This window comes from Elgaria multicarinata, chromosome 6 (genome assembly GCF_023053635.1).
Source record: "Elgaria multicarinata webbii isolate HBS135686 ecotype San Diego chromosome 6, rElgMul1.1.pri, whole genome shotgun sequence".
NCBI classification, from domain to species: domain Eukaryota; kingdom Metazoa; phylum Chordata; class Lepidosauria; order Squamata; family Anguidae; genus Elgaria; species Elgaria multicarinata.
Window position 1 is genome coordinate 62,853,502 of NC_086176.1, and position 13,798 is coordinate 62,867,299.

A 13,798-nucleotide genomic window follows, 5' to 3' on the forward strand; every position below is an offset into this window, starting at 1 on the left:
TAGCAAAGGTCCTGCGTTACATCACTGTATCTTTATATTAAGAAAAACTACAGCTGTTTCATTCCTGCTTGTCAGGCAAAAGTAAATGCAAAGGAGCCCTAAAACTAGGCCATAAGAACAGGAGGAGCTGTTGACAGTAAAGTAGGGTCACCACCTTTTCTTGTCTGTTTCCAATATCTCTTAATAGCAACGTGATACAAAGAAGTTAAGCAGGTCACTTCTTACCAGGGAGATACATGATTGAGAAAGCTTTACCTGCTCCATTTCCTCATTGAGGGGCACAAAAAAGTTGGCAATTTTACAGGCAAGGGAGCTTTTGAAGTGAAAAAGCCATAGGGAACCATGGGGAGTATACTCATATCTAAACCTGAGGAGGCTCCTGTAACTTTAAGAGAAACAAGAAAGGGAAAATGTACAAGGTATAGCTTTTCCCATCATTGAACTGCCATGATGAGAAAAACCACAGCTGGTGAAATTCTCCCCAAAATAAACATCTTTCTCAAGCTCTGGACTGGGAAATCAGAGAAGGCCAAACAATGCAAAGAGATGAACCAGTTGTAAAATTAGAACTAAATAGCTAAGTCTGCTCTAGAAGAAGGAAGGCAAGATAAACGTTGGACTGAACTGGGATCTGTCTGGCCTTTTTCTCTTGGCACAGTATGAGAAATCCTTTATATAAGGGCATCAGCACCAGGGTTTGATTTTGCCTCCCTTCATCTATGGGTAACTGTTGCAACCTTGAGATTTCTATATTGCTACTAGTCATTCTGGAATGACTGAACCTATAACCTCAGACCCAGGGATGTATTGAGCAATAACATCATGCTCTTCATCATTGCACCATACTATACTAGCTTGTTTTAAACAGAGCAGGATCTTTCCACTGAAGAGAACTGTTAAAGCTGTGAATTCATAAGTACAGGAGTGCTGAGAGTTGCTTACATCTTCTTTTCTATCAAATGTATTAATCTTTAATAGGATTACTTAGAAGTGTATAATTTATGAATAAGTTATTCACCATAAAAACCATGGAAATCTCAATATTAAGAGTATAATTAAAGGATTAATGCGACTCACCACAGCGGCACCTCTGCCAGTCTGGATACTACCAAGCCAAGGCATGTTGATTGGTGTGCCAGGATTACTGTGAGTATAAGGTGTAGATCCCTGAATATTCCCCAAGTCATCACGAGCATGTATAACTAAGAAGTCATCAGTTCTGTAAAGGAAAATGCTATAATGAGGATTGATTGTACACTCAGCCAAGCCTGCATTTGATAGCTCGTGAAGTACAGCCAGGGATTTAAGCTTATACTTGGACCTCAGAATCCAGATTCTAAGGTCTCCAGTGACTCTATAATCACTCAGGTGGCTGGGTCAAAGCAGAACAATCTTTTGGGACATCAGGCCAGCTAAGCCAGGTAAACATGTTCCCATGAGTCAACACAGATGCACTGGAGCAGTGGAAGCAGGGACGAAAGACTTGTCTAGGAGCTGAAGTACATAGAGTTGAGAGGCGATGAGAGCAAGACTGATTATCAGAGAAAATCAGGAGGGAAATCTGATAAAACTTACAACTCATTATTTTAACAGACTTTTAAAAAACTAGTTATATTCAGAAAGTTACAGGATATAGCTATAATGTACAAGTCAAGGGATATAACCAAAAGATAAAGGTGAAAGGAAACAATACCCTTTAGCTTCCACTTCTATGTCATCATCAACCCAAGTGTAGATCTGTGTAGCCAGAATTCCAGAAACATCTAATTCTTGAATGTCATGACTTGAAGCTATTGCAATGCAATTCCTGTTGGCCTAAAGGACATAATTTTGAAGGGAAAAAATAGCTCAGAAGTATTACTATTAAAAAGTATTTGTATTTCACAATTGCTTCTTTACTGGTGAGACAAAAGCCCCGTTCAAGTATACCACCATAAGTGTTATACAACATTTAAATTAATCTGCTTGGACAGTTCCACACGGTCAACAAAATGTATAGTTTAAGTTATTTGAACCCAACCAATCAGCTTCTGTCCTTTCCCTGTGTAGTGCAACAGTTTAAACATATAGTATCATTGCTGGAGCAGGTCCATCTAGTTCAGCACTCTTGTTTCCCAAAGTGGCCAATTAGATGTCCCAGGAAAACCACAAGCCCATTGGTGAAATACCCATCTCATATCTGCCACCAGTTTCTGGATGAACAATGGGTGTCAAATGGCCCAACTGCGTATGAACCTGATCTCATAAAGACTTTCCACTTAGAGCTGTGCCCACACAGTTCCACTGCAACGATCTATTTATGCTGATGACGGACCAAAGCCTTTCATAACTGCAAGGGACACTCCTGCAACCATTAATGCTGGAGAAAAAATGTTATGTTTCCATTAGCTAGAGCTGGACAATTTATAAAATATACATTAGACTGGATAAACTACAACTGCTCTTCTTTCTTAAGGGAAGTTACGATATTTCAAAATATTTGAAGAATTGTAAACACTCCTCTCCCCATTTATGTATATACCTTGTTAACAGCAAAAGCAGTAATAATGTCAGATTCTTTATGGATAATCCTTGCTTTACTTCCAGGGTAGCCCATATCAGTTTCTATCTATATTAGAAAGAGGAATGGGGGAAACAAACACATTCCTATTAAAATAGTAAGTCTTCTATCTTTTTAGATCATAGAATAAATATTAAGCAAGGCTAGTTCTGTGCAAAACAAACAAACCCATGTTACTTTCATTAATTCAAGACAGTCTAGTAAAATAAAGTATCATAATGGTTTTGGATCCTATCTGCCTTTTAACCATTAATTCACATCAAGTTAACTTCCTAAACCAAAAACCAAGAGGAAGTAGTGACATTTCATTGAGTTATGAACCATGCCTACATATAAAATATTTAAAAAATGACACTGTATCAACCATTTAATTGCTTAGAAACGAACTACTAACTATGTGCAATTTCCCAAGTATCATTAAGCCTATATAAGTAACTGAAAAATCCAAGAACTACGTAACAGAAAATTATAGGGAGCAATTTTCCCGGATTCATATATAATCCTGTATGATGGCTCTATGTTAACAAACACATAAACATCAGTATGTGTATTACTATGCACTTGTCTAACACATCGATCTACCAAATGTATCTCTCAAGGTTTCCTATATAGCTCATTCTGGCCCTCAAAGCCAATTATTTTGTTCTAACAATGTCTGCATAATGGATTGGATCCAGATATCCACCTGTGGAAGCAGGTGGGTAGAAGCTGACCTTCCCACCCTCCTCTCCCTGTCACCTCCCAGATTCCTCTGTAAAAATAGGCTCCCTTGAGAGTCAGTGGACCCTGCTGAGTAGAGTGGACAGCGGCACTGGGCTGTGTGGGATTGGGAAGATAGTGGAAGATCAGCTAGAGGCACTTTGAAGATGCCTCTTGATATTCCATTATCTCCCCCTTCCCCTCTCATCTCCTTGTGCCACAGCCCACTCCACTCACCCAACTCTTGAGGGAACATTTTCATGTGGGGGTTTGGTAGGGGGAGGTGGCTGAAAGGTCAACTTCTGGGCATGTATCTGGATCCAGCCCAACATACTGAACACAAATAAATCTGATCCATAAATTTGCAAGACTGACATAGCTAACCTTGGAAAAATCTACCTAAAAGTTTCTGTGTAACCTCCCAACAGTGGATAAGGCTTATGTGATGTATTTTTTTCATTTTATTCAAAAGATCCCAAACAAAGTTACCTGAATATAGAGCAGATGTTTGTATACTTTAGCTTACCCAGCATCTTAGCACCTTAATAAGTACTGACTTAATATATTGTACAATTTCTTAAAAGAATTAACATACAACAAGTTTTGAATGTACAATATATATATATATATATATATATATATATATATATATATATATTCATTCCCCATATCACTTTTTCTGTTACTACTGTATATACCTTATTGATTCCAGGTTCTTCCATTGATGTACTTTTGATATTTTCATTTTGGTCTTCTAATGACTACACCAAAAAGATTAAATCACATGACAAAAGACAAGATGAGACTAACATGTAATTCTAGATGACAAGGTAAACAATTACATGCTAATATTATGAATATGCCACATTTAACTTTGTCGAACGCTTTCCTGTAGTGCTGTGATCACGTCTTTCAAACACATTCCTAGAAATGCATTTATATAAGCGATGAATTCTACTTCATCACTTGGGTGACTGTACTAATAAAAGTCTTTTATACTTGCATGAAGTTCTATTAATATAAATAGCAATACCAACTTTTTAGAGGAGATGAGGAACTAAGCCAATCTGTCTTTTAGTTGTACTACTTATAATTGGTTAAAAGATTAAAAGGAAACTAGGAAAACATGTAGACACAAAAGAAAAGTGGAGAAAGACAAACTATATGAATCATGTAGCTCTAAATTATTTACAAATGTAAAGTAACCTGACAAAACGATGACTAGTAGATCTGCACTGCACACCGAATTCAAGAGATGAAAGATCAGAATGGGATACGTGAACAGGCAGAAATCAAAAGCCACAGCTTATTTCATCCAGCTGAGGTTATGAAAAGGATGGGGGGGGGGGGTGGCATAGCAGACTTTCAGTATTTTCCAAACCTTTTGAGTAGTGGCTCACCATCATGATCAAATATTATTTTACAAATACAACAGGAAGATGTAAGGGTGGATATTCTACATTACTGCCCAGCCTTCTCCAACCTGATTCCCTCCAAATGATTTGGACTACAGTTCCCAGCATTCTTGACCACTGGGCATGCTGGCTGGGGCTGATGGCTGGGGCTGATGGGAGCTCAAGACCAAAAACATATGGAGAGCACCAGGTTGGGGAAGGTTGCACTAGCCCAATACATTGTTCTCATTCACAGCAGCAAAATGGATGTAACTGCATGCAATGCAACTTCCCATTCATTTATGTTTTACTGGGGATGCCTTTAAAGACATGTTAAGTTGTTGCAGCAGGGGAGTTCAAGAAGTTTGGGAAACACTGGCTTAAGGAATAATCAATGGGATTTAATTTCTACAAAAACATACAATACAGACCTCATTTAAGCATCTCTTCTTTGTAAATATGTTTCTGATGAAGGTTTCTTGAACCATTTCTTGTTTTATGAGATATTGCCAAAGTCTCTTCACGGACAGTGAATTATTACTTTTAGAACTAAAGATGAAAGAGAAAATTATATATAGAAGTTAGTACAAGCCCATGGGAACAGAAAACGATTGAGAATCTAGAAGTCTGAATAAGGAGCAGTTGCTGCAGTTGCACAAGCAGCTCTTATGCTCATCATGAACATCTTGAACCAGTTTCTCAACGGAAGTGAGGTTGCCTGTACCTGTAAGATGTTCTTAAAGTGGCTCTGTGCAATTCACGTAATGGGAACTGCGCATGCGCAGGTGAAGCACAATCTTTTAAAGCTCCACCCAAACAGAAAGCATGCCCTTCTTTTTCAACTAACAGTGTCACCATCCTTTCCTCCTATTTCCTAGAGAAAGAGAATGCCTACCACAGAGGTCCTTTTGCTGAACCACTGTGGAAATCCCTGCGTGTGTTCTGAGTTTCTACAACATGGTTGAGATTTTAAGAAATCACTTAGAGAATATCTGTTACCAGCAAGACCTAGCTCACCTTCATGTCTGTCACAATGGGACATTATTGAGCTGACTTACTAGGAGGTGGAAACAGAAGCCATATGAAAAGATAAACTGAATCACTGCTTTTCCAATAGATCTAACATCTATGGAGTAATTCTTGATAAACAATGTTATTTCATGTCTCAAAGCCCTCCCCTACTCAGAGCATCTCCCAAAACATTTGCAGCTGCTCCTTCATACTAGAAGGGGCTATACCTGATGCTGCAGACACAATTCCATAATGCCATTGCTTATATGTTGCTGCACACTTAAATATAGACCTAATTGCATCTTGCTTGTATTACTTTTGTTATGTTGTCAGTGGTAACTTTAATTTTCCCTGCATACTAAGGGTCAGTGGAGCTAAGGTTCTTCTGAGTGCCTGTAATTCCAGTAGATAAATATGGAAGTCCATTTCCTGAACCAAACACTTTGCTATTGACTGGAAGATCCTTTAACTTTCAACTTGTATTACAGGAGGTACTTTTTCTATTAACTCTGAACACATGCAATAATAGTTCCAAGAGCCTCAGTATCTATAGTATTTATCTTAAATGTTAGCTCTAATATTAAAAAGACTTTGCTGACAATTAAATCCAATTTCTTTTCCTCTCTATTAAAATAGTGTAAAACAAGGAACATGCTTATGCTTTTTTCAGGAGTATCCACTGCATGACCTGGGTTGCATGTTTGCTTATATATGTCAGGTGTGATTTGCCTATTCACCCACCCAGGGGTAGCTTGTCATGTCATGGAGAGGTAAACAACCCTCAAATAATCCAACAATGATTTAGAAGCAGGGTGTATAAATGAAAAAGTGCAAATCTTTCTGCTTAATTTTGTTTTCCAATTTCCATACAGGTGAAACTGGCTTCATCAACAGATGTACTATGATATCCAACATTTCCTGTATAAAAGGAAGGCAATAGGTCCCACAGACTTGGAATGAATCACTCTTAAACACCACATTCAAATTACAAGTTCAATGCAAATATACTCTTCAAGCACAAAAGATAAAAATATACTCTAAAAAAAGCTAACGGGAATAAACTAAAACAGGCCTCAGGATTCTGTGGTAATCCTTTCACTGTGGTGGCAAACAGAGAACTGAGGAGCACAGCCATGACCCCTCAGTCCCTAATAAGGAAAGATGAGCAAAACTGTTAGCCAAATAAAAAAGGAACACATCTTGTGCTCTGCCACAGGTCTGGAAGATTCTGGGGCTGACCTGAACACGAACCCTGAAAACAGCTGACTTTCAATTTGAAATTGCATCTGAAAAAATGCTGAGCAGCTTTGTCTGCAGGCCCAACTCTGAATCCCTACCCTTGAAAATCAGGCAGAATTGAGTCTAGCTTTGCCTACTGCTCAAAACTGAATGCCAAAGTTGGCTGCCTTAACCAAAACAAAATCCCTCATTTTTTAACGCATTCCTCTCTCTTCACACTGAGACACATGACTTACTGCTAATCTTGTGTTCTGTCTTCTTCCAAGGAAGTTATGTTACAAAGTAAAACAGAAGTGGGTAACCTGTGGCCTTCCAGTTGTTTTGCAAAAGAAGGAGATTCCTTTCCGAAAAGCGTTCGGTCCAATTAAAGTTTTTCTAGGCACCTGAGAACACTTTCTCTCCTGTTTTGTGACATTATTACTGCCCTTCCCCCTTGCTATTTCTTTGGTTCTAGATGCTTTGGCCTACAACTACCAATCAACTCTCTCTGTGATTTTAAGGCAGCTTTGAATAAGACTAGCCTTTTCCGGCAGGCATACCCAGATCAATGTAAAATCAAGAAATTTTAAAATATGTTGATTCTTTACTAATGTTGTTCCCGCCTCGATCCAAAGGGGGAGGCGGGTAAGAAATAATAATAATAATAATAATAATAATAATAATAATAATAATAATAATAATAATTCCTGTCAAGCATAGCCAATGGTGAGAAAGTATGGGAGCTATAGTCCAAAATATCTGACAGGCCACAAGTTGCCCACCCCTGAGCAAGTATGAGCAACATGTGCAGATGTCTGCAAAAGGTGAAGGCTTAGGCTAGGAGTGGGGGATCTTTTTAGGCTCAAGCACCACATCCCATTTTAGAGAGCCTTTCGGGGGCCACATTCCAATCATGGCAGGGGCCACAGGCAAAAATGGACCAGGTTAAAAAATCCAACCTCCCCCTCCCCAAGTCCATTGTTGTCAATTTATAGCAGGAAGCATGTCTACTCACAAATAAGAGAGACAACCCCCTGCATTACTTTTGTAGAAGCAGGACCTAATTACTTAGCAGCATGTTCAAAAAGGTTCTCAAGTATCAAGCCTCTGTATGTCTACATAGAAGTAAGCATGAGTATTCATGAGTGCGCAGGACAAGGCTCAGAAGAAAGCAGGACTAAATCACTCAGCAGCTGCGTCGCCTGCCCCCTCAGTCTGCAGGGGAAAGCTGTTATCTCTGATCAAGGGCTTTCCCCTGCTATGGGAGGGGAGACTCCTTGGGTATAGATCTCATCACAGACAAGAGCTTCCTCCCTGGCCCTGCCTTATCAGGCATGCAGACTAGAAATTTCTCACCCCTCAGTTAAAGAAATAAACAGAAGAGGCAATGTCTCAGCAGATGTCGACAGAACAGGGACTTGCTACCAAGATGGCAAAAAAGAGAAGGGAATAACAAGGGACAAGCAAGATAAAGAGCAGGAGAAACAATAAAAATGATAAAAGGTAAGGAAGACAGCAGAGAAGTGAGGGAAGAGTTGAGATACAAGAGAAGGTGGATAAAGAAGCTGGCCTGTTCCATAAAAATGCTATTTCCTTTGCACACTAGAAAAAAAATCCTCTAGAAAAAGGCAAAAGATGTTTCACTTGATTTCTGATATTTAAAAAGTTTCATATCCAATCTTTTAACACACTCACTTATTCATATTTGTGGTGTTAGATTCTGGATGTTTAATGGATAGGTCCAGTCAGTGATTAAAGTAGTAGAGGAGGCCCAGCACAGCTTCAGGAATATTTAAACAGTAAAATCAAGGCTTGTCACCAAGTGTATGCTCAAAAGATCTGTAGCCTATTTATTTATTTATTGCATTTATATCCTGCCATTTTTCCTCCAAGGAACCCAAGGCGGCATACATAATCCTCCTCATTTCCTTTTTATCCTCATAACCACCACCCTGTGAGGTAGGTCGGGCTGAGAGTCTGTGATTGGCCCAAAGTCACCCAGTGGGTTTCTATGGCTGAGTGGGTACTAGAACCCGGGATCTCCCACCTCCTAGTCCAACACTTTAGCCACTACACCACACTGACCACTCCCTGATTGTGAATCTGTACGAGGCATGTGTTTGAAAATGTGTGTATGTGTGTTTTAAATTCCTGCTTTACATTTTTAGGTGTGCATGTAAAACTTTCTACATCTAAAAAATGTAGTGTGTGAAGTGTCCTTAAGCTGTGCCCTTAGTGGATGCATGCTTTGAGGTAAACATCCAATGTAACTGCTATTATGCTTGAGCATTTCAAACACTCACACATGCATGTATCCCACATAAACTTCTAATTAGAAATTACATTGCTAATGGTACTATAAGAGCAGAGCATGAGAAGTATCAAAGTGCATAAATGCATAAAAGTATCAAAATGCATAAACATGTGCATTTCTGAGAAATCTCATGGGCATTACTAAAGAATATAGTTTAATAGTGTTTATTCACTGTACATGCTTACTTGAAAGGGGTATTTGTTGGTTCCAGCAAGGCTTTGTGGCGAAGTAGTGCAGGGCCTGAAGAAGATGCATCTTGCGAAGCATGAATAGAAATGAAATTTTCTGGTGGGCCACCATGCATCTCCAGTCGTCTGAGAAGAACTTGCTCCCAGCGCTGAAGTATTTTCAGAACTGCATGACACAGTGGGGAACTAACTGGAAGCTCTAAGGGCAGAAATAAGGTTTTCCTTAACTACAGGCTTTTTATTGAGTATTGCATTCTTAGTATGCTTTATACCAAAATATTTTCTGCTTCTATGCTACTGCCACAAGCAACTGCTACAGACAAACAGACTACAGAAGTAATTATTATAGCTAAGGAGAATTTGGTCAACTAATTGTTGAATGAGAAACAGTTCTTCAGTCCAATTCTAAAATCCTTAGGCCACAATACTATGCATGTTTAGATGGCAAAAAGTCCTACAACTCCCAGCATTCTCCAGTCACCATGGCTGCCTGAGGCTTACTGGGAATTGTAGGACTTTTTCCTGTCTGAACATGCATAGGATTGAGACCTTAATGAGTTAAAATGAAACTTAGTTCCTTTTAAGTAGGCTTAGGATTATTGCATTTGTCAAGTATTTTTTATGATTTAACACAAATCAGGCTGTCCTCAGAGGCACACTGATCCTTGTTTATTGGCACACACACAGAGAGAAAAGTATTTTAAGGCAGCTTTCAAATACACTGATCAGAACCTGACTTGATGTAAAGATCTACTTGATTCAAAGATATACTGCAACAACGGCCCTTCTGTTTAGTTGCACTGCAGTTTTACTGAAATGAGGTCAGTTTTTAAGAGATTCTCTAAAGCAGCCTTCCCCAACCTGGTGCCCTGTTCATGGAAAATACAACCACGATGTCAATTTCTGTTTTTTAAATCTCACTTGAAAACATTTCTTTTCTGGAAAGCTTTTTAACCGTAGCGTGCTCATACTAGTCTATATTTAGATTTAATGTCCCCTACCCTTATTGGTTTTCCCCCTCCTTCCCTGTCTGTTATGGTGATTTTAGATTGTAAGCCATATGGCAGATTGTCTTGTTTTGTTTTATTCTGTACAGCACCATAAACATTGATGGCGCTTTATAAATAAATATTAATAATAATATTTTGAAAGGCTACCAGTCACGATTGCTAAATCTTACATACAATATGAAAGGCGATATGCCAATCACTGGGGAACATGAGCACGAGGAAGATGCTGTTGCACCTGTGTCCTACTTGTGTGTTTCTGATGGGTTTCCGACTGACAACTGTGCAAACAGATTGCTGGACTAGATAGGCCTTTGGTCTGATCCTGCATAGCTGCTGTTATGCTCTTACTACAACTCCCATCATACCCAGCCAATGTGACCAATGGTCATGCAGGCTGAGGATGGTGGAAGTTTAGTCCAACACATTGGGAGAGGCTGTTTTAAGGGGAGTCATCTTTTCTTGCCTTAAGTATCTGTTGCTCATCATGACATTTTTGGTTTGTAAAACCATTACACTTAAAAAAAACCAACACCCTCTCATTCATTCCCTTTGAATGTTCACTCACAATGAGTTCAGGCAGGATAATCACTTCATCAGCTCTGATTACATTAGCTTCCCATTTACACATATCAAGAAGGCAAAACCGTGGGCGATTTGATTCACTCACTCCTTTCTTTAGTTGCATTTATCTTTTCCTCCCAACCCAACCCCATTTTTCAAGAAAATAACTATGTTTTACACTAGTCAGAAATTAAGCCAATGTCTGTGAGTCTATTTATCTATGTTTGTATCTCACCCAAGATACAAGGTTCTATATAAACAACCCCCCCTCCCCACAAAACACACACATGGAGACTATTACCTGAAAGATCATGCCCAGCCAAAGGGTAGAAAGTCTTCAGGTTATGAAGAACCAGCTGAACCATAGCCAACCGCATCAGTGACCAACTGAACAGAACGTAGAAAAAATATTCTTCAGCAATTTTCACATAGCAACCTCAAAAGCAAACTTGTGTTCTCAGAAATGTTTGCAAAGTTCCAACTTGCACTCACAAAATGTGCATTTTAAAAATGCATACTTAAAATATGCATTTTAAAAGATCATATTTTTATGTTTTAGTCAATGGTGGAAAGTGCACACATTAGGAAATGTACGCTTTCTAAAATGTGAACTTTTAAACATAAATGAGTTTTACAATGCAGAGTTTAAAATGCACTTCCCAAAATCCACATTTTCACAATGTGGGGGAAAGGCACAGTTTTGAAAAATCTGCACTTTTCCCATTCAAATGAACCTAAAAAACAGGTCACAAATGAGAACAGGAGCAAGCTGGAGCAAGGTTTGAAGTGAAGTTCAGAGAATTTCAGTGATCTCCAGTATCCCTGGTTCTATTTGAGGAACCCTGGGCCTTTTGAGGGTATCTTTGTACTGAAACCTGTTGTCGCACCCCCAAAAATTGCTTCTGTCAGCATCCTACAAATAATAAACTACAGTAGTTCTACTCAGGCATTAAAAAAACACCTATCCTAATCATGCAAGGGACACAGTGATGCATATGCAAGCCCCACCTTCTCCATCTTGGACGTCACACCATGAAGATGGGAAAGGTCTAAAAGGAAACTAAACACATTTGGCACAACCCAACTGGGAACCCTGATTGTATGTTTTTTCTTCAAATCTACCCAGCCAAAACAGAAGGGTTGAGGGGGGAGGGGCCAGCACATGCATCCCAATTTCCTCTCCTCAATACCTGTTTAGGGTGAGTGAGGAGATGAAATGAGGAAATTCCAGTATGCGTATCAAAAGCATCTGAGAGTGTAGGGAAGGTTTACCTCTTCCTTTATTTCACATACAAAAATCTATAAATATAGTCAATAAAAGCATCACATTTTATACCTATATGAATTTGAATTCGAATGTTCCTGAAACTTCAAGTCTGATGAGAATGCTCCATCATCATCTTCATCACTGCTCTCCTGACTCTCTTCTGAGTCATATTCAAATCTAGTTTGTGATGATGGAAGAAATGGCTAAAGGAACAGAGATTAAGAGTTGAAACATTTCAATCCAAGCCAAAAAAATAAGCACATATCAGAATACACTTGTTTTTAAATGCTTAGGTTTCTTTTAAAAACAACAACATTACTTTCTGCTATTGTAGAATTTTAATGTTACATGTATTTGAATTTCAAAATACCTATAAGGACTTTGCTTAAAAGGGTTAGAATCAATCAACAAAACCTCATTTTTATGTCTTTCAGTCTTAGAAATGCAGGCAGGAAAAATGTCAGGCTTCCTTTCTCTTAAATGCCTCTACTTTCCTTTAATATCGTGTCAACATTTTGTATTATGCTTCCTTCTCATGCTATGTCCTTAAACTAGGTTATACCTTTCTTCCTACCTGGCTTTTACAAATTAGGTTAGCCTACATATCTTCTAATGTGGTGGTCTTTCACCAGTCTTAAAATCTCTTCACTGGCTGCCAATTAGTTTCCGGGCAAAGTATAAAATGTTGGTTATCACCTTTAAAGCCCTACATGGTTTGGGTCCAGGCTACCTTCTCCTGTACAATCCGCCTGCACACTCAGGTCCTCTGGGAAGAATCTACTTCAGTCAGCAAAGACTAGGCTGACAACCATCACCCAGAAGACCTTTTCTTCTGCTGCTCCCAGACTATGGAATAGCCTGCCAGAGGAGTCTCATCAGCTTGACAGTCTTTTAGCATTCAAGAAAGATATCAAGACTGATCTCTGCTGACAGGCTTATCCAGTAGAATTTTAGGATACTTTTAGTATGCTTTTAGAATGTTTTTTAACTATGTATATTATGTTTTTAATCAGTATTTTATGTATTTTATGCTTGCTGTTGTTCCCCACCTCGATCCAACTGGAGAAGCGGATAAGAAATATATTATTTATTTATTTATATAGCACCAACAATGTACTTGGTGCTGTACAAAATATACAAATAAAACAGAGATACCCTGCCTAGAGGCTTACAACCTAAAATCACATTAAAACATATGAAGGGGGAAAGGGATTCACAAAACAGAAATAAGAGAATAATCATAGTAATAAGAACAGTAAATCAAGCTAAAATACCAAAAGCTATTGAAAACAAATGAGTTTTCAAACACGTTTTAAAATCTACAATGGAACTCGTGGTATGTAGTTGCTCTGGAAAAGCATTCCAAGCAATCGGGGCAGCCAGAGAGAATGGGCGAAGCCGGGCAAGAGAGAGAGAGTCTCTTGGGCGGGAGAGCAACATAACATTTGAAGAACGGAGGGTACGAGGGGGATGGTAGAGTGAAATGCGAGAGGAAAGGTAAGAAGGCGCAAGACCATGACACGCTTTGAATGTCAGCAAAAGAAGCTTATACTGAATTCTATATGGGATCGGAAGC

The 13,798-nt window shown here is 38.9% G+C and overlaps 1 protein-coding gene across 2 annotated transcripts in view; it reads right to left on the bottom strand.

The window, feature by feature from the left end:
* DMXL1 (Dmx like 1) overlaps positions 1–13,798 on the bottom strand; it is an 89,204-nt gene that overhangs the window by 14,978 nt on the left and 60,428 nt on the right. For both annotated transcript variants that reach the window (XM_063129492.1, XM_063129493.1), the window contains 8 exons: positions 12,292–12,425; positions 11,257–11,342; positions 9,382–9,583; positions 5,085–5,202; positions 3,958–4,020; positions 2,522–2,608; positions 1,694–1,815; positions 1,078–1,219 (listed from right to left, as the gene is read on the bottom strand). In XM_063129492.1, coding sequence (XP_062985562.1) covers positions 1,078–1,219; positions 1,694–1,815; positions 2,522–2,608; positions 3,958–4,020; positions 5,085–5,202; positions 9,382–9,583; positions 11,257–11,342; positions 12,292–12,425 — 954 coding nt within the window. The remainder of the gene's footprint in view (positions 1–1,077; positions 1,220–1,693; positions 1,816–2,521; positions 2,609–3,957; positions 4,021–5,084; positions 5,203–9,381; positions 9,584–11,256; positions 11,343–12,291; positions 12,426–13,798) is intronic.